At 35.2% G+C, this 25,483-nt stretch overlaps 4 protein-coding genes, 1 long non-coding RNA gene and 1 pseudogene across 6 annotated transcripts; 2 read left to right on the top strand and 4 right to left on the bottom strand.

Moving 5' to 3' along the window:
• The first annotated feature begins 1,169 nt into the window (after positions 1-1,169).
• On the top strand, positions 1,170-2,957 carry LOC113707056 (F-box/kelch-repeat protein At3g06240-like). 2 transcript variants are annotated; one of them, XM_072062424.1, is made up of 2 exons: positions 1,170-1,506; positions 1,587-2,957. In XM_072062424.1, the coding sequence occupies exon 2, from the start codon at positions 1,589-1,591 to the stop codon at positions 2,645-2,647; it is 1,059 nt and encodes a 352-aa protein (XP_071918525.1). In that variant the 5' UTR covers positions 1,170-1,506; positions 1,587-1,588; the 3' UTR covers positions 2,648-2,957. The 2 variants fall into 2 exon arrangements, with proteins under 2 accessions (XP_071918525.1, XP_027085012.1); XM_027229211.2 differs by having other exon boundaries at positions 1,170-2,957.
• On the bottom strand, positions 2,469-11,405 carry LOC140013237 (uncharacterized). Its single transcript, XR_011820311.1, has 3 exons — positions 11,347-11,405; positions 4,074-4,145; positions 2,469-2,550 (listed from the first exon to the last, which is right to left on the bottom strand). It is a non-coding gene; the product is annotated as an uncharacterized lncRNA (long non-coding RNA).
• Positions 11,406-13,209: 1,804 nt separating this feature from the next.
• Positions 13,210-18,214, bottom strand: LOC113705423 (probable purine permease 11). The gene is made up of 3 exons (XM_027227276.2): positions 18,028-18,214; positions 15,372-15,507; positions 13,210-14,559 (listed from the first exon to the last, which is right to left on the bottom strand). The coding sequence occupies exons 2-3, from the start codon at positions 15,409-15,411 to the stop codon at positions 13,442-13,444; spliced, it is 1,158 nt and encodes a 385-aa protein (XP_027083077.1). The 5' UTR covers positions 15,412-15,507; positions 18,028-18,214; the 3' UTR covers positions 13,210-13,441.
• On the bottom strand, positions 15,906-17,615 carry LOC140013750 (probable purine permease 11; annotated as a pseudogene).
• A 1,022-nt stretch (positions 18,215-19,236) lies between the features above and the next one.
• Positions 19,237-20,100, bottom strand: LOC113706567 (putative invertase inhibitor). The gene has a single exon (XM_027228491.2). The coding sequence runs from the start codon at positions 20,066-20,068 to the stop codon at positions 19,484-19,486; it is 585 nt and encodes a 194-aa protein (XP_027084292.1). The 5' UTR covers positions 20,069-20,100; the 3' UTR covers positions 19,237-19,483.
• A 1,967-nt stretch (positions 20,101-22,067) lies between these two features.
• Positions 22,068-23,852, top strand: LOC113705547 (cytochrome c oxidase subunit 6b-3-like). The gene is made up of 4 exons (XM_027227440.2): positions 22,068-22,370; positions 23,108-23,217; positions 23,331-23,412; positions 23,581-23,852. The coding sequence occupies exons 1-4, from the start codon at positions 22,215-22,217 to the stop codon at positions 23,632-23,634; spliced, it is 402 nt and encodes a 133-aa protein (XP_027083241.1). The 5' UTR covers positions 22,068-22,214; the 3' UTR covers positions 23,635-23,852.
• Positions 23,853-25,483: the final 1,631 nt, after the last annotated feature.

Below are 25,483 nucleotides of genomic sequence, written 5' to 3'. Positions count from 1 at the left end.
TAAATTAATATTTTATATAATTTTAAGCAAGAAATATAGTCGACATTTCAAACTAATAAATATGAAAAATTACACACACATATAGGTTTGTCAAGTCTGTTAGGCTAGATCGAACTAGATCCATTCATATTCTCGAGTAGCTCAAACTTGACTTGAGCTCAGTCTTAATTAAGCTTGGTCTCGATCTCAATTGATACGGAGCCCAAGCCGAGCACTTAATCAACTTGCACCTGTAATCAAGTCCCAATCTACCAGCTAAGAAAACCCTCGTGTACGTAGCACAATAAGAATAACTACCTGTAGTGCAATTTGAGATTGAGGGTGGGCGGGCTAGAGGTCTAATGGACTACTGGATACGGCTCAATTTTTGTGACAAAATTGATGTGGGTCAACCGTCACCAACGGGCCAGGTTGGTCAAAAGCCCACCAGTGCATGGCATTATGTGGTAATTAACCAACTCTTGTATGTGATGTCGTTTTGGTTTTGAGATACACTGACAGTATATATAAAAATTACTCAAATGAAAATATCCATAATAATAAAATTGAGATCTTGGTGCTCCTTCTTTATCATCAAGCCTAGGGGTATTCCAACTTTAACTCGAGCTCTACTTGAGTTAAAATAATTGAACTCAAGTTCAGGCTTGTGAAACTTTTAAAAGTCGATTTCAAGTTCAATTTTAATTTATCTTACTCGAGTTCGAGATCGATCAAGTCTAATCGAATCTAATCTAATCGAGCCTAATTGAGATCGCCAAATATATATTAATATTTTATTTAATTTTGAACAAGAAGTGTAATTGACATTTTAAACCAATAAATATAAAAAATTAAATACCCTCACATATATAGTCTCATAGAGCTTACAAGGTTAGAAATTTAATATTCGAACTGGATTCATCCATACTATCGAGTAGCTCAAATTTGACTTGAGTTCATGTCGTGTAGCTTAATCAACTTGCACCCCTAATTCCCTAAAAAAAAAAAAAAAAAGAAAACCTTGCACCCCTAATCAAGTCCCATTCTGCCAGCTAAGAAGAGCCTCGTGTATGTCGCAGAATAAGACCAACAACCCGAGATGTGATTTGAGACTTGAGGATGGTTGGGCTAGAAGCCTAGCTAATGGACTACTGAGTATGACCCAATTTCGGGACACAGTTGATGTGGGCCAATAAAAGGGCCAGGCTGGATCAAAGGCCCACCAAGGGTATATAAACTTCGGGAGCTATGACAGATTCTTCTCCTCCCATCTAAGTGCAACACTCCTGAAAGGCTGAAACTGATCTTCCAATGCAAAGAATTCAATCTTGAAAAAGAAAATTAAAAAAAAAATTTCAGCAGTAGTGATCATAGAGCTTACAGAAATTCCTTACCTAGAATCCGAAAAATCCTCTCAAGATTCATCTACCAACGTTTTCTCCAATCAATCTCATCAAGAATTAAAACCCTCAATGGAGCTATGATTAATCAGCTACCTGAAGGTGTATTATCTGAGATCCTCGTCAGGTTGCCCGTCAAATCATTACTTCAATTCAGTTGCGTTTGTAAGAAATGGTGTGCTCTGATCAAGAGCCCTTATTTTGTAGATATGCATCTCAACCATGCCAAAGACTACAATGATCACCGTGTCGTCCTCATCAAGCGGTTCATCAAGGATGGAAAGAAAACCATCTTATCATTCCATTCTCATCATAGTGGAGGAGAAGAAGATGAAACTCTCCGTGTTGTGGCCCCTAATTTAGAGCTACCTTGGTGGGATCGTTACTGGATCGGCCTGATCGGAGCCTGCAATGGCATCGTTTGCATCTCGGATTTCTACGACATTTATCTATGCAATCCTGCCAGGCATGAACTCCTCAAACTCCCTGTTCGCCCTTTTGTTTATCCCGATGGTTGTTCAAAAGGCTCTGTGTTTACAACAAACGGTCTGGCTTTCGGGTTCGATCCATCTTCTGGAGATTATAAGGTTCTTAGGATAATCAGTTTCTCTGCGGGCTCTTTTTGCCTCCCTTCAGTGACAGCTGAAATATACAATCTCAGCACAAATTCCTGGAGAAATCTCGATGCTGACTTACCAAAAATCGAACACCCACACCCATGTTTCCCCGCACTAATTCATGGATCCTATCATTGGTGTGCTGCCAGCACGAAATCACGGCTCAGCGCGCCTAGGATGATCCTTTCTTTCAACATATGCACCGAGGCATTTGGGGAGATGGAATTTCCTTGCTATATAGCAGATGACACAAGGCCCAGCCTTGTTGTCTTAGATGATTCCCTTGCCTTTATCTCATTCAAAAACCCTTACCCGCAGCGGTTCCCATCAATCTATGAGCAGTTCATTGATATCTGGGTGATGGTGGAATATGGCATCAAAGAGTCCTGGATGAAGAAATTTTCCTTAGGACCTCTCGTAGGAATGAATGGGCCATTGATTCACGAGCCATTATGTTCTTGGAATAATGATAAGCTTCTGCTACAAAGCGAGGATGGGTACTTGATTTCTTGCGCTCTCAACAATCACAGCCAGGAAACCAGGAAATTTGACATCTGCGGGCAGAGAGATACGCTGAAGGTCATAATATATCAAGAAAGTTTGGTTTCTCTTAGCAAAAGACATGAAGGTTTATCTTGGTGGAAGATTTAATCATGGAAGTGATAGTAGGACGAGATCAAGTTGGTCCTAGTTGACAGATCGATATCTTAGTATTCCACTTCCTTCTAGGAATAATGTCTTAGTTTCTAAAACATGATGTTGGCCTCAGCGAGTGTGTCAATGTCTTAGTTTAATTCTCAAGCATATCAACTATTGTACTAGTTTAAAACTGCTACTTTTTCCGTGGATGCTTCGGCTCATTTTACTGCAACTTTGGTTTCTTCTTTTACTTTGTTGTTCTATTCATTAGATCACTATGAAGCGGTTGCCTGTATATATACCATTCCAGTTTTACACCTTACACCGTGACTCAAAGCTATATTACATTACATTCCTTTATACCTTAAGACTGTGACTCAAGACCTATATATATTACATTACACTAATGACTAATGTACGTGTAACGTGTTTATGGAGTACTTTTTTAATATTTCCTAATACAATTTATTTGCCCCTTGTTTCTAGCTTTTACTTAATGGATAATTTAGGCAAATTTTTAGGAGTGCTACTACGTATTTTGTTTCCTGCATCAGGGTTCCAATGTTCCTAATTAGACAGACTATGTGCTTTTCTTTCGTTTCTGAACCATATATAAGTTTACTTCTAAAGAAGTCCTCCTCCTAGACAGTGGTGGTAAGGGCAACTTATTGTTACTTCGTCATAATATTTTCTCAGATTTGATGTTTGTAATTTCTCATAAAAGTTTTCATGTACAAGAAAGTAGTCAGCTCTCCAAGCTTGCATCTTTCTATGTGGTGAAAATGTCAATAAGCCGTTATATTATATTCCTGATTCTGTAAAGGAATGTTACATATTTTATAAGCATAAAATTATGGATATATATATATATATATATATATATTTTCTTGTTGGCCTAGAGGCAAGATTATATTTTAGTATGATGTTCGCCAACCTGCAGTTAAAGCAACCGATCGATTGCCTCAAACAATCCTTAATTAGTCGTATGCCTTGGAAGGAAACATGTCTACAAAAAAAGGATGTCGGCTTTCTTACTTTCTTGATCTACTAATTAGTACGTTTATGTTTGGTAAATGGCATGTGCAACTTTACATCAATCAATCAATCAATCAAGATCCCATTAGCTAGGATACGGGACAGGACGGTCATCAGAAGGATCATTCCTGAACAGTTCACGGCTAAAATATGCTAAAAAAAAATTAAACGGTTCAAATTTTATCTTGTATCTCGATTTTAACAATATGTGTGGGACTCATAAAATTTTATTCTAAAATTACACGTTGTTGAAAGTAAATTATACCATGTGCAAATAAAATTACGCTGTGTGTAAAATGCACGAAACTATCAAGCAACCGTGGTTCCATTAGCTAAGAAGAACCTGCACTAGCCATCATTAGGATTTGGGAAGCAGACAGAATTACTTATACGTTGTTGATACCTGTTGACACATATGTACACTCTCCCAAGTACCAGCTAAGCTTCGCAACACATCCCTATGGACCTGATGATGCTGGAAAATGGACGATATTAGACTGAAATATCAACGTTCTAAAAAAATCTGTCCTTTATTTTATGTGCTGCTGTGACTGAGAAAGTGAGAAAACATAGGAAATATGTGGTAACAAAGCCACTCTTATATGTAATATCGTTTTGGTTCTGGGATAAATGTTAAATATTGAAAGTAATTGAATCTTTTTTCCATTGCCACTGAGAGGAGTAATTCGTTACAGAAATATTTAACTTTTAAAATGTTAACATATGGAGGAACAGAAAGGTATTTACAAGCTAGCTAGGAGGATGAATCCCAGAATGAGCAGGTACTGTTTCAAAACAAATGAAGAAGAGATTTATGGATACCTTCTGTAAAAGCCTAGGCTTTAATAATTTCGATAAGCAGTTGGAATTTCCATTGTATCCTCGTAGAGGCAAGAGATATTACACTTTCTACTTGGGAGATAAAACTTCATTTGGGCCCCCAAATGCCGCGGCACTAGGTATATTTAAGTTTCTTTCTACTTAGGTAAAAGTCGTGACAATTGTAAAGGAATTTTATGGGAAAAAAAGAGACAATTATAAAGTAATTTCATGGAAATAAGGGAGAAATGAGGGGAAAAAAAACAAAATTTAAAAATTTTTCTATTCGAAATCATGAGAATTATAGCAAACATCTTGTTAAAAGAAATTGCTAATTTTTTTTGCTGAATCTTGTAATCATTAGTGAAGTTTTGTTGCTTATTTATGTTATTTAATTTATTAAATGTAAAATTTTTGAATGATTAAATGTGTATATTAATTATTTCTAATTTTTAATTATTTTTATTCTTTTATTAATTCGACTTATATACATCTATATGGGGTATTTGTGGAACAAAAGTTTCATCTCTCTCCGTAAATTACTTTTTTAATGTTACTTTTTCTAATTGGACTAACTTTGTTATCAAAATCTTAACGTTAGGGGAGGCTAGTGAAATTGTTAGAAACCTCAAGGGAGGTTTCTGCAATTATCCCGGATTTCTGAAGCTTCACGGTTGCTGGCACTACTTGGAATATCAACTGGTCTTCTGAAAACTCCATGTGGGACTCGCACCACCGGGAAAATCTTTTGACCCTCGTGAACTTTGATATTAGGAAAATGGCATTCATCAGTTACACCAATTTCCTCCATTTTTCGCTTATTCTTCCATCCTCCTAGAGGTAAGGGCTCCACTGAAGAAGTCTTGCTCCAATGCTCCATGCATGCATATGCAAGAATAATTTCTCTGTATTTCGAGTTGAATGCAGGAGGCATATGGGAAGATGATTTCAGAATAGGAATTTTGTTATAGCCATTTTACAATAGGATTAGTTATTCTTGTTCTGGAGTAGTTAGTTTTCAGGAACAGAGATTTATTGCAGCGTGGAGTCTCATAAAAATGGTAATTAGATAGAAGACAGGTCAGTAGGAATTTCTAAGGATCGATCCAACGCTTTGAAAGCAACTTAGTGGTTAACACTTAACTAGTAAGGTTTTCTTTTAGCTGAGAATGTAGGTGTGATTGGATCCATTGTAGTTAAAAGAAAAATAAATTATTGTAAATAACTTTTACTGCCTTTTTACCGGAAAAAAAAGCTGAGGTTTTCATTACTAGTCAAAAGTTAGACAAATAAGGTTTCACAGATTTGGAGGGACATAGTACAGTTTTTTTTAATTTTGTTTTTAATAGGGAAAGAATGAAATTTAAGAAACAGGAAGGAGGAAGACGGATTAGAAGTCAGGACTTCTAGGACCTCTAAATCCTAGAGGGGGACATAATAAGTGATGAGACGATTTTTATATGAAATTTCTTTTCTTATTTGGTTTGAAAAAAAAGGAAAGAAAGAAAGGCATCTAATAAATCATTTTACTACTAAAGAATAAGCTTGGATTACAAAAAAAAAAAAAAAAAAAAAAAAAGCTTGGATTCTTTATAGGGTAGGGTAATACATGATAACATCTCGTGAAATTTGTTGCAATTACAAAGCTTCTTCTCTACATTCTGAATTATGATAGATAAGCCTGTCCTAGATGTTGATTTCACAAACACAATTTTGCATAATTGTGAGTGAATTACCCGTTTTCTTTTAGAAGCTGGTCAAAGCAAAAATTGGAGTTACTTTTAGATGCTTTAGACAAGGTCTTCAAAATTTATACTAGTTTTGAAGAAGACCCATAGAAGTGATCCCTCTATGAACATTCTAGCTAATGCCAAAACGTAATTCCTTAAAGATAATCTTTTTATTAGATTAGACTAGTTAATTAGTTAATTAATTAAGCCACACACTGAAAATATTGCTAGTAGCTATCAATCACTCAAAGATAGCATTAAATGTGCTCAAATTTTAACTTGAAAGACAATATATCTTGTATCAAGAATTGGCATCTGTAATTGTTAGGGGATTGTTATCATTATCCCTAGACAGAGGATTTCCAAGAAGAACACCTTAGCAATGGTTGAGGCTTTTCTCTTGTTCAATTCAAAATGACTGGGATATAGATTATCCTTTCTTTATTCCATTTGATTTTTCTTTAAAGAAAAAGAAAAAAAATGGGCCTTTCCTACTGCATGTTTGTAAAAATAATCAATATACCATTTGTTTTGTAAAGTCACATGCATGACTCCACGAATGCTGTCTTATTTCACACACAACTTTGCTCTCCTTTTATAGACAACTTGATTCCAACTTTTGTTTTCCTCTCCCAGTTTTGGTATCAATGAAGATGATGGCACAGTGGCGATTAATTTGTAGTATTAACTATTATCCAATTGGGACCTAATGAGGGTCCCCTATTTAACAAAGGCAAGCCAAATTGTACAAGGTGTGACCAGTTCTATTGCCCTAGTTTCATCAGCTATCCACATATGGGGAATCCGGGGATGTTACGTATCTCTCTGTTTTTTTTTTACAAGGGAAGCCGCAGCCGCTATCCGAGAGTACGCACGGGTAAATCCCACTCAATGTAATAGCCTGCCAATCACACAGAGGGGTAAGACGCATCCCAGGAAAAGTTCGAACCCGAATTGGCAAAAACATGACACCAACTCAATATTCCAAAAGAGGTTCAAACCCAGATTGGCAAGAAGGTATGGCAGCAACTCCCCCAATCACACGAAGAGGGTAAGACACACTAGGCAAACCCTGTGTGACAGGCAAATATCCAGGAGAGGTTTGAACCCGAGTTGGCAAAAAGGCATGATACCAGCTCTACCATCTTGACTAACTCAAGCGATTGTGCTACAAAATCTCTTGTTCTTTATTTTGTGTTCTTTTTTAAAGGAGGAACTGGATTGGCTCCACCATAGAATTTTTCTTTTTCTTTCCAAATAATAAGACATGTGAAATAGGAAATGACAGAAATCACACACGATAAGAACATTAGAACTCTAATTGCCACAATAAAAGTGAAACCATCACATCATTTGTGTGTATAACCCAATGTTTTAAAACTCGGATCGTTAATTGAACCGGTAAGGTGTTCGAATCAAGGTTCAACCGGTCGGATCGATTCAACCCTGGTTCAATGAATTTTTTTAAAATAATTTCTATATATATATATATATATATATGCACAAAATAAGACATGCAATGGACTAATTTAAAACTTTATATGATTAAAAGTTTAATATTTTCAAAGAACTTGGATTTTCAAAAATAAAATTTTAAAATTATAAGTTGAAACAAATAAATTTCATCTCAATCTCAATTATATCTACCAAAAAAATAATCTTAAATCCAACCCAAAAAAACTACAATATTTTGAAATTATACAAAATTCACGTATAGGGAGTTAGACATTGTGAGTTTAAATTTTAATTCATGTTTTTGGGATTTAGAGATTGCAACTTAAAAAAAAAAACGGAAGTTTGGAGTTTGGAAGAAGTCAGGAGAATCGAAAATAGAGATGCAAACTTGATAAGAAGCAAAAAATGATATGAAAGTGAGTGGTTGTGACATTTAATAATTAGTCTTTATGGTTAAATAAAAATAATTTTTTTTATTTTTTTCAATTTAATAGACAAAAACAAAATTAAAAGATGGAAGAAAACATCAATAAATTAAAACTAAAGAGTTTTGATTAAAAAGGGGTGACAAAAGAAAAGAGGAGAAAGAGAGAGAGAGAGAGACAGTTGAAGATTACAAAGAAAGAGTCGTAAAAGAATGAGATTTTATAGGAAAAATGGAGGAAAAAAAGATGGAGATTTGTTTTATATAAATGTGGTATAAAAAAAAAACTAATTGGATGTGATAGTGCAATGGTTACTATGCTAGACTTCTGTAGCAAAGGTCTCGAAGGGGAAATTGAAAAACCGGAATCACCGATTCGATTGAGTTTACTGATTTTGACAGGTTTGACCAGTTATTTGCCAATTTCAATTGTAGTATAGAATCGGATTGATGTCATGACCGGTTCGCTATTCAACCGGTTGAACTGACAAGTCCGGTCCAATTTTCAAAACATTGGTATAAACCACCACCTCCCGAGAAAAAAAGGAAAAAAAATGCCTATCCTAAGGCTCTATTTGTTTGGATGTAAAATATTTTCATGATGAAAATATTTTCACCTAAAATTATTTTCAAGGAAAAGATTTGCATTTTCATAATATTTGAGTGTTTGGTTGCAATTTTGCAACTTTGTTCATATCCTCAAAATGGTTATTACTAATTACCACCACCACCACTGTTCTTTGCCGACTACTACATTGCCACCTCAACCTGACAAATCCTTAACCCATGAAAATTCATCTTCTCACAACTTGAGATAGAGTAGCAGATTCGTAGTCGACTTGAGAGAATTCCTTGATTGGGAGGTGAGGAAAATGTAATCTCACAGAACCCGAGAATATGATCCATAAACTCCAAATCCAATTTTCACATAAAGATGAAGGCAATTTGACACAAAAAAAATTGGAGTTCCAAAAGATAAGGAGAAAAAAAATGAATCCAATGAAGAAGGAAAAAGATCATAAGGTTATCTGGAAAGCGAGAATTGTATCCAAAACTACACCGAAAAAGTGGCCGGAAACAGAGTCAAGTTCACTAGCAAATTCCCCGGTGAGCCTTTTGAGTCTCTCATCAGTCATCACCTCTGGAAGTTAGGTTCTTTTGTTGAGAGTTTCAATTTCATCAGAGACATGTTCTTCCAGAAAACAACTTCAATCGCTCGTTTAGGGAAGTTATTTTGCACTGACTTCAGGAAAATATTTTACGATGGAAAGTATTTTCACCAGCTTTAAAGCAACGTCCAAACACCAGAAATTGTTGAAAATGATTTCCAGAAAATATTTTCAGTCCAAACAAACACACCCTAAATTTTGATGTGACTGAAACAGCATCAATGTGGTTTATTACCTGTTTCATTTGAGAAGCAGGTCATCCAACGAAGTGTTTAAATAGGAGATTATTTGAAAAAATATTGTAGTACTTTTTTGTAATGTGATGTACATAAGATAAAAAAAAAAGTAGTTAAAAATTGTGTTTATAATGTAAGGTGAATAATTTTTTATTTTTGATTTTTTTTTTTTTTTTGCAAATCATACTAACCAAACAGCTTGTAGTACTGCTTTTGAGTTTTGAAAGAGCATCCATAGAAATGATTTACTCCATGAAAATTCTAGCTTATGCCAACAGGCAGTTCCTTAAGGTTGCATTTCCTTGAGAATAGTTAAATTGGTTGAACAAGACGCATGATAAAGATATTACCAGTAGCTGTTAGTCACACAAAGATAATACAAAATGTGCTCAAATTTTAACATAGAAAGATATCCAACCCTAATTGCTTAACTGCTTAAACCTTGTATAAAACATTCCCGTCTCTGTTAATTAGGGATTAGTCGTTTTCCCAGAGCACAACAATTTCCCGAAAGAACAGGTAAGCAAACTTTGTGATATACCTAATACACAGAAAAGACCCTCGTGAGAGATTAAAAAATAATTAAAAAAAAAGATTTGTAAAGGTGTGAATTTAAAAAAAAAAAAAAAAGATGAGAGATTACTGTGAATTTTTGTAAAAATTAATCGCTATACCATTGTTCTGCAAAGGTGTCTAGTTTGGCTTATCATGTGTGGTCATGGTCAACATGCATGACTCCATGAAAGACGTCTGATTTCATGCACAAATTTTCTCTCCTTTGCTGTCGACTTGACTCCAAGGAACTTTTTGTTTTTACCTCCCAGTTTTAGTACCAATGAAGAAGATGGCATGGAGGAGATTAATTTGTAGTATTAATTATCCGGATTTGGTGACTGATGATGCATGGTCCCCTATTTAATAAAGACAAGAATGATGCATCTCCAAATTGTACAAGAGGTAATTCTTGTACCTATTGTCACAATGTTTATCGAGATGCTAAATCAGCATTGATGGAGATTTGCACTTAAAATATTTCCCATTAATCTTCTGTGCAAAATGGCAACATCCAATTGAAATGCCTTTTCTGATGTTCCTAAAGAAGGATTTAGTTGCTGCCCTTGTATTCAGATAAGCAGCACGATTAGGCACTAGAAAATGAGAAAGTCTTAAAAGAGTCGAACGCTTCAGCATTAGGAACCTACGGCTTTGCACTCTGCAGTCCACACGTGCTCCAATTTACGGGTAGGGATGCAAATCAATCGAGTTCAAATAATTTGTGAACTTGTTTCGTTAAAACTCAAGTCAAAGTTCATATTGACCGAATTCAAACAATTCATATAGTTTGATGAGTTTGGATCTTATATGTGAAGCTCGAGCCTCAAACTCGCCTCAAACTTTGTTGAGCTTGATTAAGCTGAATTTTAGTTAGATCTAATCGAATTCGATCTCGAGATTAAGAAAGCCAAAATTAAATCAAGGTTAAGGTCGAGTTTAAGTATTTTACCTCTAGTACACCTCGACTAGTGACTCGACTCGTTAGCATCTCTACTCACAAGTTATAAGAAAAATCGCACACGATGCGAAATATAAGTGAACCCACCATCACATCATTTGTGTGCATATACCACCGCCTACTACACCAGCTCTACCTCTTATTTAGCGCATCCTTAAGATTGAACAGGAATTTATAATGCATGTAGATGTAAATCATCAATCGCTTAAATCAGCATTAATCTTGCTTCGAAGTTTTTCGCATCGACATTAGCAACATGGATGCAAACCAATTCTATACAAATTTGATAATTTCACTCTAATGGATTGCAAGAGGGAGAGAAGAACATACCTTAGTTGTGCAAATTCTCCTGGGAATGTAGAGATCAAGTAATGATTGAACTTGAGAATGAAAAATGGGAAGACTTCAAATCTAATCTGCAAAAAGATTATCCAGCTTGAGTTCAAAATTAAGTTATGTTAATAACTAAGGGAAAAAGATAACCATAAACTTGTATCATTTTGACAAACCTGATTATGTAAGACTGAGACGCAAGAAACTGAAGGTGAGAGAGCCACAAAAGGAGAAAACTGATGTGATTCTGAAATTCAGTGAGCCTTTCCAAAAGCTGGGTTAACGAGGAAGACGCAATGGACTTTGATAAGAGATGAAGGGCAGAAGAGTTTGGGAATGCGTTGTGCATGAACAACAAATTAGAAATTAGAATGAGTGAGCTAATTTCTTAGAACAAAGATGCGCACCAGTTTTATGTTTTCAACAGACTAGGAAAACATGGATAGAGAATCGCGAAAGTGCAAGATCTTTTTCCTTTTCGAGGTTCAAAGTTGTTAGTTGTTGAAATTCGGACCCTACTTAATTTCAAGGGTTAAAAGGTATACCTAATACACTGAAAAGTTCATCGTGGTTTCAAAACATACAAAACGATACCTCATGTTTTGAACTAAATTGTAAACTAACAGAATTCGTTAAATTTAACAGAATCCGGTAAACTTAACGAAAAATTTAACGGAATCGGATAAATTTTACGGTAAACTTAACGGAATCCGGTAAGTTTAACGGTCGAAACCATCATTTTAGTTAAATTTAACGAATTCTGTTAGTTTACAATTTAATTCAAAACATGAGATGTCGTTTTGTATGTTTTGAAACCATGGGAGCTTTTTTGTGTTTTAGATATACTACAGGGGACTTTTTTGTTTTTAACCCTAATTTCAAAGGAAAATCAATTCTTGGGTGACTTGAATTTTTAAACTTTTATTATAAACATACGCTACAAAAAAAATAATCTACTCATGGTACTGAAAACGTGCCAAAAACAAGTGTCAGGAATAATTTTTATAGCAGTTTTGTGGCACTAAATCAAAGTTCCATGCATTATAAGTCATGGCACCATGAAAAGTGCCATAAAAAATTTCATGACACCTTTAGTGGCACGTTAATATGTGCCTTGATTACATGTTAGAAATTTACTTTAGTTTAAGAAACTTTGGGTTAGCATTGCAACATTTAGTGCAAGTTGGGAGTAAATTAGTAATTTATCTTTAAATTAGACCAAATTGTACCCGATCTACACCAATAATAACAAACCAACAGTAATGATTATGAATAAATATTATATATATACTGATAGTATACACACTATCATCGATAAATTCATGATATATATATATATATATATATATATATATATATATATATATATATATATAAAGTTAAATTTCAAATTCAAATTTTACATAATTATCATTCATCCAATACTGATATTTTGTACACTATCAATATATGAAAGATACCTAAAATAATTTTTTGTCATTCATCCAACCTGAATCTAATTTGTTTTCACTCACATCTAATTTTTTTCCACCAAATTTCAACTTTTAAATACCTAAAGTGATTTACACCAAGGACAAATTTGTGCGAAATTGTGAGAGACACAAACATGGTTTTCATAGTCTAGAATTATATAAAGAGATAAACAAATAAACTTTCCCCTTTTCAGTAGTTTCTTACAGGTTATCATCCGATCAAGTCCTGCGACCTCAAGCAATTTGAGTCAGTTCAATAAGTAACTTAATAAATTGTACTACTTCCAACACCACAACAATTTGAGTCATTTCAGGGAAAATAAAAGCTATGGGGAAACAGTGATCAGGAAGTGAGTAGACTGTAGACCTTCAGAAAAACATATCGAAGTCCTCAACCTAGTTAAGATCCTTTAAGGTAAGTGAGGTCAGTGTAACAAAAGACAGGTACAAAAGGATTTGATCTGTTGAAAGTAAACATATTATGGAAATCACCCTATATAGATAGCTATGTGATTTAATGACTGATTAGAATGTGAAAACAAACACAGGTTTGCTATGACTAAATCTTTCCATGAATTTGCTTATCCCTTGAGCATTATACAGGATTACTCTGGAATCTTTCAAGAAGTCCCTAGGAAAGAACCAGAAGCATCTTCATTTGACATGGATGTTCTTGATTTAGCAGTCACATCATCGAGATAATGCTGATAGACATAGGAAAGGAAGCCCCATATTGCAAGGATCAAAGATATTACTTTCACCCCATCCATTTTGTCATGGAAGAAAATCACAGCAAGAATTGGAATAGCGGGCAGGGAAATGGTACTAATGACATTTGAAAACAGGGAGGACACCTCAGAAATCAACCCCAACAAACCAACAGATGAAATCTGCCATGAGACGGCAGTCCAAAACAAGGTCATGACATAGGACACCCTGCCCTTTTCATACTCTTTCATTTCTGATGGCAATGTTTTCCACTCACCACTAGCAAAAAGTCCCACCACACAAGCACAAGTTGCAACAAATGATGGATATATTTGCATCAGCAAAACAGCATCAAAGGTTTCTCTCTTGATTACCTTCTTGAAAGTTAATTCAAGGAGGGAGAGGAATAGCGAGTACGTAGCTGATGCACCAACTGTGCACAGAAATCCAATGATGTACTTCCCTTTGGAAATTTTTGTCGTGGAGTCGGAGTCTGGATGGACTGCAAGAAGTGAGGCTGAGACAGTAAGCAGGACTAGGGAATTGAAGATATATGCGGTGAATTTTTGGGAATTCAGCACGAACGAAAAGAGTGCATTGAAGGCTAATTGAGTAGCACATATGAGAGAATACGTGGAGACAGGGAGGTATAAGAGGCCGTATGAGTACATTAGATTGTCACCGGCTAAAAGTAGGCCAAAGAAGAGAAAAAGCAACAAAAAGGTGGAGATAGATGGATGTTTTGGAGGAGAATTGTTTGTAGAGGATTTAGATAGCTGGACGTACAGTAAGATGGGAAGCAAGACAGGAAAGCCTGCTGATTGAACAAATGTTGCCATCCATTTGCTGTTCCCACCTTTATCATAGTATAGCCTTCCCAGAAGAGTAGCAGCGGATTGACCAGCAAGAAGAGAAACAATGTAGAGGGATACTCGAAACCACCACATATAGTCTTTGTATGGAGGAAGCCGCTGTTGAGTGGTGGCTGTTGAGGGCATCCGTGACTGCGAGTTCAATTCCTTGTTTTCCACTGTTATCACAGAAGAAGGTAATTTTCATAGGTTTTTAGTCCAGCAAAGAAAAGGATGATAATATAATATTGTCAACAAATACAAAAGAAAACAAAAAGAAAAAGAAACAAATGGTTAATCATGAGATCAACACAATAATCTGGAATGATCGGAGATATGAGATGTCTCATAACTTGAAATTGTTGATACATGATGCGCTCAAGTACTGTACTGTCATGTAGCTGCGGTCTCTAATCTTGATGATGTTAGTGTTTTTGACTTGATGATTTCAATGAAATTATCAGAACTACATATCAGATTCATCAATCTTAAAAATCGACCAACAAAATGAATGTTGGTGTGTGTCAGAAATATACAACACCAAACGTAACTTCCACAAATCCATTTGTTTCATTGAAGTGCTTCTGATTAATCGCGTTCACCTTATGCTGTTCATTGGGCCCATGGATTTTAACTTCTAAGCCTTATTCAGGATAATTGCTCTATTGATCGAGAAAAAATAGCAAGAAAATTGAGCCTGAGCTTTTAGCTTCTCGGGCTCTTCCCAGGAAGAGTCCTACCTAACTACTGTACCCATATCTTCTTGCCTTTGTGGTTACCTCTCTTGTAATTATGCAGGTTTATGCTGGAAACAGCAAACTAATCAATTAAAACTAAAGTTTCACTGAACCATTGGTTTTGTTTTGGTCCCAACATACACTGCATACTCCCAACTAAGTATTCTACTTTAATTAACTGTTTCCAGCATTAACTGCAAACAATTAAAAGAAAAAGCTTAAATTAAGTTAAGCGCAGGATATTGAAGACTGACCTCTAATTTGCAGTTCCATTTCTTGAGTAGTATTCTCCATGAAGACTTATCTTTCATAGGAAAAGCTTCTCTGCTTGCTTTTTGGGTGTTCAATGCAGTGTAGAGCAACAATCATTGATTCTCGGTGGACTATCCCCTGCTTTATAGAGCCCTCTTAGTTTAATTCCGAGCTCATCTAAGTTGACTTCAATAGTCAAACGTGGAATTAGCATATCGGAAATCTCAAAATGGAGGCTTTTGATTGCTGCCATCTAACTTTGTTGTTCATTCATTGGTGAGTGGAGTTTGTAAACTTGACCATTTTAGATTGTTTCGCACCTCAAAAAATCAGTTGTCTTGTGTTTGGGATGAGGCTTACGTATTCACTCTTGGCCATATTCTTTGCTCATGTTGGGGATGAGGTTTACGTATATTAAACAAATTTAGCAAGTTGACAGAGAATAGTCAATATTGGCTAACTAAATCAGTGTACGTCTATAATGCTGAATGGTGGAACATGGAGATCAGCATAGATATCACATCAATTTGACAGTGTGACAAGAAATTAGATCTCTAATTGAAAGTCTTCAACCTATGGGTAGATTACATAGACTTGTCAAGAAGTCTCTAACAGAGAACCAGAGGCATCTTCATTTGACAAGGATGTTCTTGATTTGAGTCATTTGACTTTAACATCATCGAGACAATGCTGATAAACATAGGATAGGAAGCCCCAAATTGCAAGGATCAAAAATATGATTTTCACTCCATCCATTTTGTCATGGAAGAAAATCACAGCTAGAATTGGAATAGCCGGCACGGGAATGGTACTAATGACGTTTGAAAACAGGGAAGACACCCCAAAATCAACCCCAACAAACCAAGTAATGAAATTTGCCACGAGACAGCAGTCCAAAACTGCCCTTTTGATGCTCTTTCATTTCTGATTGCAATGTTTTCCAATCTCCACTAAAAAAAGTCCCGCAACTCAAGCAAAACAGTGTCAAATGTTTGCCTCTTGAGTACCTTCTTGAAAGTTAATTCTAGCAGAAAAAGTAGTAGTGAGGACGTAGCTGATGCACCAACAGTGCACAGAAATTCAATGATGTACTTCCCCGTGGAAACATTTGTTGTCGTATCAGAGTCGGGATGTACTGCAAGAAGTGAGGCTGAGATAGTAAGGAGGACTAGAGTATTCAAGATTAATGCTGTGAATTTTTGGGAGTTCAGGAGTGAGGAAAAGAGTGCATTGAAGGCCAACTGAGTGGCACATATAAGAGATTCGGTGGAGACAGGGAGGTATAGGAATGCATCAGGTTTTCACCTGCTTGAAGCATGCTAAAGAAGAGAAAAAGCAACAAAAGGGTGGAGATAGATGGCTGTTTTGAAGGATCATTTTTTGAAGAGGATTAAGATCGCAGGACAAAAAGTAAGATGGGGGATCAAGATTGGAAAGCCTGCTGCTTGAACAAATGTTGCCATCCATTTGCTATTCCCACGTTTATCATAGTACAGTCTTCCCAAAAAAGTGGCAGCAGATTGACCAGCAAGAAGAAAAACAATGCAGATGCATACTCTTGACCTTTTCTAAACTGAAGTCTAGAAATTCGGCTTTTATAAACCTAATCCCAGAAGAAACCTCAAAAGCCGGCATGCAGATGCATACTCGAGACCACCATTTGTAGCCTTTAAATGTAGGAAGTTGCTGTTGAGTGGTGTCTTTTGAGCTCTTCTGGGAGTTCAATTGCTTGTCTTCCACTGTTTTCACAGAAGAAGGAAGTTCCCAGAGCTTTTTAGTACTACAAAGATGACATGTACCAACACCATATGGTTTGTCAACAAATCCAAGGAGGACCAAGACTTAAAAAAAAAAAGAAAATCAAGTGATTAATCATGATGTTAGTTAACACTATGATCTGGAATGATAAGAAATCTGAGATGTCTCATGACTTGAATTTTGTGGATACATGATGGGCTCAAGAACTGTTACACAGTTATCTCTACTGATCTTGATCCTGTAGTTGTTCTTGACTTGATGATTTGAATAAGTAATCAGAACTCAGATGCTTGAGTCAAGATTCGTACAACAATCATAAAATCGAACAAAAACATGATTGATAGCGATTATCAGATTCATACAACAAAAGGCCTAAATAACACATGCATTTGTTTCAGTCAAGTGTCTCTCATCAATTTCCTATTACTTTAAGGACCTTCAGCTGTTGACCGTGGAGTATGGATATTAACTTTCAACTGTGAAGTCATAATTGCTCTATTGCATTAGAATCCAAAAAAATGCCAAGAATATTCAACCCAATTACAAATCATCTATTCATGAGCTTTATATGTTAGATCTATATCTGAAACAGCATGCTTAACAGTTAAAAGAACTTCCACAGAAACATTAATACAGTACTCCAAGTACAAAATGCACAGTGCATAAACTTCCAAGTTGGATTTTCTTTTTCATATCCACAAGCTTGACTTTTAGCTCTTTTAAACATCATCAGTAAATCCAAACAGCAGCAAAAACGCTAGAATCTAGGTTTGGAAACAAGAATTTTAAGAAATTCCAAGTATTCTACTACAAGAAAAGTATTCAGTAGCTATCCGGCATGCACTGCAAACAAGAAAAGGAAATTAGTTAAGGATAAGTTTAGGAGTTTTGAGAGCTGACTTCTGATTTGCAGCTCCATCGCTTGAGCAGTCTCCATGTAGGCGTATCTATCACAGTAAAGACTAGCTTGCTTCTCAGCTTTGCTTTCTGAGCTGTTCAAAATTTGGATGTAGACTAATTAAGCGTCACGGGATGGACTGAAACATTAAAGGTTCTTCTAAGTTGACTTCCGAACTCATCAAAGTTGCTGACTTCAATGATACATTGTGGAGTAGCATACTGAAAATCTCAAATGGTGACTGTTGATTGCTATCGTTTGACTTTTGGCTTCATTCATTGGTGAATAAAGTTTCTAAATTTGTCCTCAGAGGATTCTATGGTTGGAGGATTTTACAGCTAGTTTAGATAGGAGATTATTTGAAATATTATTTAAAATAATTATTATAATACTTTTTTGTGATATGATGCATATAAAATAAAAAAGAATGATTAAAAAAATAAAAAATTAATTAAAAAAACGTATTTATGCTTAATTACTGTCCAAACAAATTTTGACAATAAAGAATGATCTAATCAACGTGGCAGAAGGGAGAAAGAGTTTAACGAAGAGTACTCTTCGAATCCGGAGTATCATACGATTAAAATTGGCAATTGTAGATGCCCCATATCTCATAAACTCAACATTCAAAATCACTTATCTACAATTGAAAATCTCCTACCTACAATTCTTTTTTACTTACTTATCATCCAATTCAACCCAATTTCAGAATCGCTTATTTATAATCCCTCCCACTTTGCCGCCCAACCCCCAGACTAGTTAAGTATATCTTGCTCCTCATTTTCTTTGTTTACATTTTGATTGAAGTCAAATTTAGCACCTGAAAGATATAATGGTCAATATTGGCTGGCTAAAACAGTAGAATTCACAATGCTGAATGGTGGGACATGCAAATCAACTCAGATGTCTCACTAATTTGGCTAATAGGCAAAGATTTCTATTTTGCCTTTACTTTTTCTACTGACTGGAACCATCGTGTCTATGCTTCCTGCAATTTTCTTGCTCACTAGCTACTTTACAGGATCAGATCGATCTTTTATCATTCCCACATAAATTTTAGATCAAAAAACTTCAATGCTTCAGAGAGTTCTTAGATTACTGTTTGTGTTTCCATACTATATATGCTAGAACAGGTTGAACAATTTCGATAAAACAGGCTAGATGATGTATCACATTTGAAATCCTCTGAGCTTTACCAGTTACAGGCTAGATGTTTAAAGATTCATTATCATCCATTGTCTCGTTTATTTTGAACAATTTCTGCATTGACATCCATCGACATCAAGAACATACACAACATAACAAGAAGAACTGAAAATTAGCTGTCTAAGCTGGAGATTACAACAATCATCCTCAATCACTAGGCCATCATCCCTATCAACAAATACAAGAGAGTTATTACTGCCTGCTACCTTCCTATAGATTTCGATATTGATCACATGCTTTCTTATTCCCGGTTCAGAAGGACAGAGAAGGATCCATAGTCACTAGATTAATAATGCATAGACCTATAATACTTAATTCAAACATGTAATAATTTTCCTTCACTAATGGAGTCGGCTCTCCCTTCTTCTGTCTGAACTCTGCTTCACAAGACATTGATTCTTCCACAACTGCACTCAAGAACATATTAGCAGCACCATAATGGTCTGACAGAAAAGCACCAATTGCCAGTACCACCTTGGAGACCGCATTTGCATAACGTTCCAAGCAATCCCTCAGACAATCAACAACAAATGGATCGAATTTCTTGCTAGCAATCAACCTCTCTATGGTTCTCACCGTGCTGGTAGCATTTGCCAGATCCAGCTCCATGGCAACAATTGCCAGCCCAGGAAGATTTACATGATGGCTTATAGGAACTGCTTGAAGAGAAGTTACACAAAGGTCGTAGTCGAATACGGTGGATACATCAGCACATTGTTGGCAGGTTGAGTTTATCATATCCCCTTGCTGTTGCATCATGAAGTAACTGTTTGTTGTTGGAGCCAGAGAGGATAGAAGCATGAAAATTGCGATGGAGAGAAAATAGAAATGCCTCATTTTGTTCTTCTTGTTTTTTTCTTTGATTTTTTTACCTTTTCTTGTGGTGTTTATATAGCTGAAGTGATGAATGGTAAAGGGTGAATGAACTGCTAACTACATGCAGGAAGCTTCCTAGAAAGCCCATCAGGAATTTCATGCATCGACTTTGAGGCACAATCGTGGTGCTTCGTTTGGGTGGCTGAGAACATTCATGCAGCTATGCATGGGACAAACTCAAGCTTGTTTTACTCTACTTTGAGATTTCCGCAAAGCTCGTACTTGGAACATTAATTTATAAACGCTAGCTCAAATCAATGGTCTGGTGACTCTGGTCTAATTTTGTATGTCCAATTTTTATTGAAAATTCAAAAAATTGTCCATACTATTGATCACTTTCAAAAAATAGACATTTCTACATTCGAGAGGAGGATTTCAAAGTTACCATTTAAGTTAATAACTTAAAAACTTGCACTGTTTTAAATGATCAAATTTCTATCTTCGAAAAATTCAAAACTCATTGGATTATTTAGATTCAAGAAAGAAAAAAAAAACCATTCTGGTCTTGTATATGCTACTTTTCTAGGAGGAGGAAAATACTTAAATTCAACACTAATGCCAAGCTAAATTTAGAGTTCGAACTGAAAATTCGTGTTCCTTTTAGCCAAAACTAAAAATAATTGCTTTTTTTTTTGGAGGGGGTGGGATGGAAAGAAAAAAAAAGACTCGAAATTTGGGCGGATCAAAATATTTTTCCTTTCAGCCAAAACAGGGGGGGACAATTAATAGAGAAATAATTGAAGAACAAATTTTCCAATGACTCCACAATCCCAAAATTAAAGAGACTAGAGAGTGAATATTTGCATAGTAGATCAGCGGGGAGTATTGTTTCGACCAGTTAGATTATAAGAAAGATTTAAGTCCCCATTCCCAGCTAGTACTTCATTTTGCCATGGCAGTAGGCAAATCAACTGCTGCTACGAAATTTCCTGGGCAATTGTTTATGCAAGAAATAGAGAATAGTGCGGACAAAACACTGAAAGGTGTCAGGAATTTCATGTCGGGACATAGATTTGCATTTATCTTGAAGGAAGTCATTTCAATACACACATGGTAAAACATCTAGCCCGACAAGACTGCTAGATTCTCGAGCACTTGTTAAGTTGCTTCTTTTTTTTTTTTTTTTTTTTTGAGGAGAATGTTAAGTTGCTATTTGATAACCTAATTTAATATGTTCATAAGGATTAATAAATTAGATCTTAATATATTCATATGCACTAATTCGGCAATCTATTTCATAATCAAATCTAACAAATTTAATAGGTTAGATCTTAACATGTTCAAATGTATGTAATAATTAAAAATAAAATATTTGAACTAATTAAATAGTACTGCATGTTTTTCCAGCAAAATTTGCTTCCAAAAATAAATAATAAGCTATTCAGTTATAATTTAATGTGATATGCACTCAAATGTAATATATTAGTACTTAACAATTCAATTACTTAACGGATTTAAATTTTAGATTTCAAATTTCAAATTTTTAGTCAGACTTAACTTACACAAAAATAGATCCTCCAGAGATTCTTTTAGAGTGAAGTTTCCAAACTAAAATGCTTCAAAATTCCATACAATTGAATCTCCAATATGGACCATAGTAGTATAATCTTCACGTAGGCTGCTTACTCCAAAAACAATAATATCATTAGGCCTTGTTTGGTTGGATGGAAGGACAATAAGCCAAAGCGGTGGGCCGGTGGCTACCCTTATCGATACAGACACGTCCCCACTCCAATGCCACTTGTCTCCACATGCATAAAGCCCTCTCAAAATCTACACTTTTCCCATTTCACCTCTTTTTTTTTTTTTTTTTTTTCAGTTGGGGGTGTCCGGGCTTACACCCGACTAGTCCCCCAACCCCGAGGAGAGTGGGCCCCACCGATCCCAGGAAGATACCCCGGTTGCTCAAACTCAGGGTCGAACCCCAAACCTGTCTCACCTAAAGAGGCTACACAGGCCAAAAATGTCATATTTATTGTTATCATTTCCTGGCTACTTGCTCGAGATAAATCAAAGCGGCTAAATAAAATTCACTACAAATTACCCAGAACATCACCATTCACTTGCTAAGACAGGGAACTCAAATTTCAGAGAGAAAATATTTGGAATGTCGACTGATGCAGTTATAGACCCTCACGATAAGATGAGGTCTAGGGATGTTAACAAAGTTGCCAGAGGTGAACAAGACTCGAGGCCTCCTAATGATCACCCTATTGTCTCCAAGGCACCCCCTCCAACTTCTACTGATCCTAAGCCCAAAAAGGTCTCTTTCTTTGCACAATGGAATTGCATGTCTTGCTAATATTTTTCTGTCTTTTTTTTTTTTTTTGGGGTAGATTCATGGGTTAAAATTTTTTTAGATATCTTTAGTTTTTTTTTTTTTGGCATGATTGTGTTTCTTAGGAGAGTATTCATGTGTTGTTTATTGTAATTTCCATGTTTGCTTTGAATTATGTTAATTTGTTCGGGTGCATGTACACGAGTTCTTGCTATTGAAAGTTAAGTCAAAGTTTATCGAATTAGTAAAATTGCTTGGAGGGGTTATTGTAGATTTTTGGAAATGAATTTTTGAGTTGATGATCTTGAAGAGTTAATGAACTATATATCTGATCTATTAGTACTAAATTGTGTTCAAATTCTTAGATCTTCACGTCAAATGCTATTGATTTTCGAAAGCGAAATTAAAAACCAAAAGTACCTCCAATGTTTAGCTCTTTTTTTTGGTAGGAAAAGTGAATAATGAGAAATCTACTTTTCTAAGATTAAAAACTAACCAGGGTCTATAAGGAAATATTCCTCATTATTACCAAAGTAAGGTAGAATAATCCCACCATCAAGTTCAAGTTCGAATCCTGTGTCTGACAGTTGGCAACGAGAAGGGCAATAAGAAGAGCGTGAAAAGGGATGGAAAGTTAAAAAAAAAAAAGATAGAATAATGAGAAAAGAACTCAGAAAAATGAGAATTAACACCATACATGCGATGCTCTCTCAATGATGCAGGCAGGGGAGAGGGACGATGTTGAAGACTTAGGGGCTGCACCTGCTGATGATGCTCCTCGCTTCACTAACCAGTTGAGAAACTGTTGCATACGTTACTATGAATTTTACAGGTGAATTTTTTCTGTGTTATGTAATCTCTCTGCTGTTTTTGCTTTCCATATAGAAAAGTGAAAGCATGAAAGCAAAAATGTGTCAAACATTAACCTACTGGTGAGTTGTATAGGTGTATCATGGAGAACGAGGAAGATACATCCAAATGTGACAAGTTTTCAGAGTATTATCGAGCACTATGCCCATATGAATGGGTACGTGATAGCTACTATCTGTGTCATCTTATTTCTATTCATGTTTATTGTTAATCTCATACCCCTTTTCTTCCCTCTTAATTTTTACTGTAATTTGGCTCAATTGTCAGTTTAGTTTTCTTGTCAAGAATTAAAGAGATTGGATTTTGTACATGTTCACAATTGTAGGTTGAGAAGTGGGATGTTGAGAGAGAGCTTGGAATTTTTCCTCAGCCAATTTAGTTTGAACAACAAAGGCTGTTGTCAGTTCGATCTTTGAAGACAAGGAAGGCATCTCGTCGGTGAATAAAACACAAGAACTATCATATCTTTTGTTACCAGCAAATGAAGAAAGAAGGTAGAAGGCGAAAAGAAGAAAAAATAATGTTTGTCCCTAGCTTGGAGGTCTCCTTGCAGTGTGAAGAAAAGAAATTCTGAATTTGTTGTTTTTCATTGCCTTATTGCTTGCCTTCGAAATGTTGGAATAATCTTCAAGGTCACGGTAGAGGCGAGAGATTTGTTGGGATAATTTCCACAAACCTCCCATGAGGTTTTTTATCTCTCGTAAGGTTATGACAATTGTAGATAATAATCCTTCATGTTTAAAAAATTATACCTACCTCATGGTGTAAAATAACAAAATAATCTTCATGAATTACTCAAATTAACATCTCCATGGAGTGAAGTAATGAATATTTACAATTACAGTTAACAAATCGTTAAAAAAAAACAAAAAAGAGCAATAGTAATATATTTTCTCTTATCCTAATTATTTAAATCACTTCAATCCAATCTTACCTAATATTAAAGTAATTTGAAAAAAAAATTTCTAGATTCTTACAAAAATAAGTTATTTACTCAACTATAGGGTTGTAATCAAATTGAGTCGAGTTCGAGTATTGTGGTACTTGAGTTCGACTCGATACTAGGATGACACTACTCGAGCGAGTAACAGAAATGGAGCTCGAGTTTGAATAATTGTTCGAATACTGGAAATCGACTCAATTATGTTCGATTTTCTTGCGAGTATGATCAAGCTCAAGTCAAGTACTCGAGCTCGAGATCCTTGTCTTGTTCCAGAAATACTCGATTTTATTTTTTTACTTATCAAATTATTTTTTTCCATGTGAAATGACTATATGACCTATAAATATTTTAAAATCATAACCAATATTCTAGTAATTTATACAACCATCAAGTCTAAAAGAGTAAAAATATAATAATTAAATATATAATTTTAATTAATTACTTGATGCTCGATAAGGCTCGATGAGCTTTCGAACCTAAAAAAATAATACTCGACATCGAATCGAAGTACACAGTCAAGCCACTTGAACTCGACTCGCTCTCAGCCAAAGCCAAGTGCAAGTCAAGTTCTTGACCGACTCGCGAGTAGCTTGGTTTGATTACATCCCTACTCAACTAGTATTCAAGATTTTTTTTCCATGTGAAAATTGTTTTTATCTGAGGGAAGAGAAATGAATTTGGTAGATAGTTTTCTTAAAATATGTGGCAGTATATTAAGTTTAAAATTACAAAGGAGTATTATTTCTTGGAAAAAAATCATCTAAGGGCAATATAGGATTATCAATGCGGATGTTTAGTTTTACATCAATAAAGTGAGCCCTAAACCATTTTCTAAGAGAGGTTTGTATAACTTTTTAAACCTAGAGGGTACTTCTCGCAATCATTATAAACTTCAAGGGAGGTTTATGAAATTATTTCTTTTTATTTTGCATTAATTTTAGGACAAGTTGAGGCTTGTCAAGCTCATGATGGGGCCAAAAAAAAGGCATAATTTCGGAAACCTCTCCTGAGGTTTTGATAATTTCACTAGTCTCTTTTAAAATTTATAAAATTACACAAATCTCCCCTAAAATTAAGGTTTTGATAACAAAATTAGTTCAATTAGAAAAATATAACATAAAAAAGTACTTTAATGATAGAGATGAAATTTTTATTTCATAAATATGCATGTATGTAAGTTGTATTAATAAAAAATTAAAAACAATTAATATATAAATTTTACCATTCAAAAAGTTCACATTTAATAAATTAGACAGTACAAATAAGCGATAAAACTACACTAATA

Source organism: Coffea arabica, chromosome 8c (assembly GCF_036785885.1).
Source record: "Coffea arabica cultivar ET-39 chromosome 8c, Coffea Arabica ET-39 HiFi, whole genome shotgun sequence".
Taxonomy (NCBI): domain Eukaryota; kingdom Viridiplantae; phylum Streptophyta; class Magnoliopsida; order Gentianales; family Rubiaceae; genus Coffea; species Coffea arabica.
The sequence above is the reverse complement of the archived record's forward strand: the minus strand, read 5'-3'. Positions and strand labels throughout refer to the sequence as shown.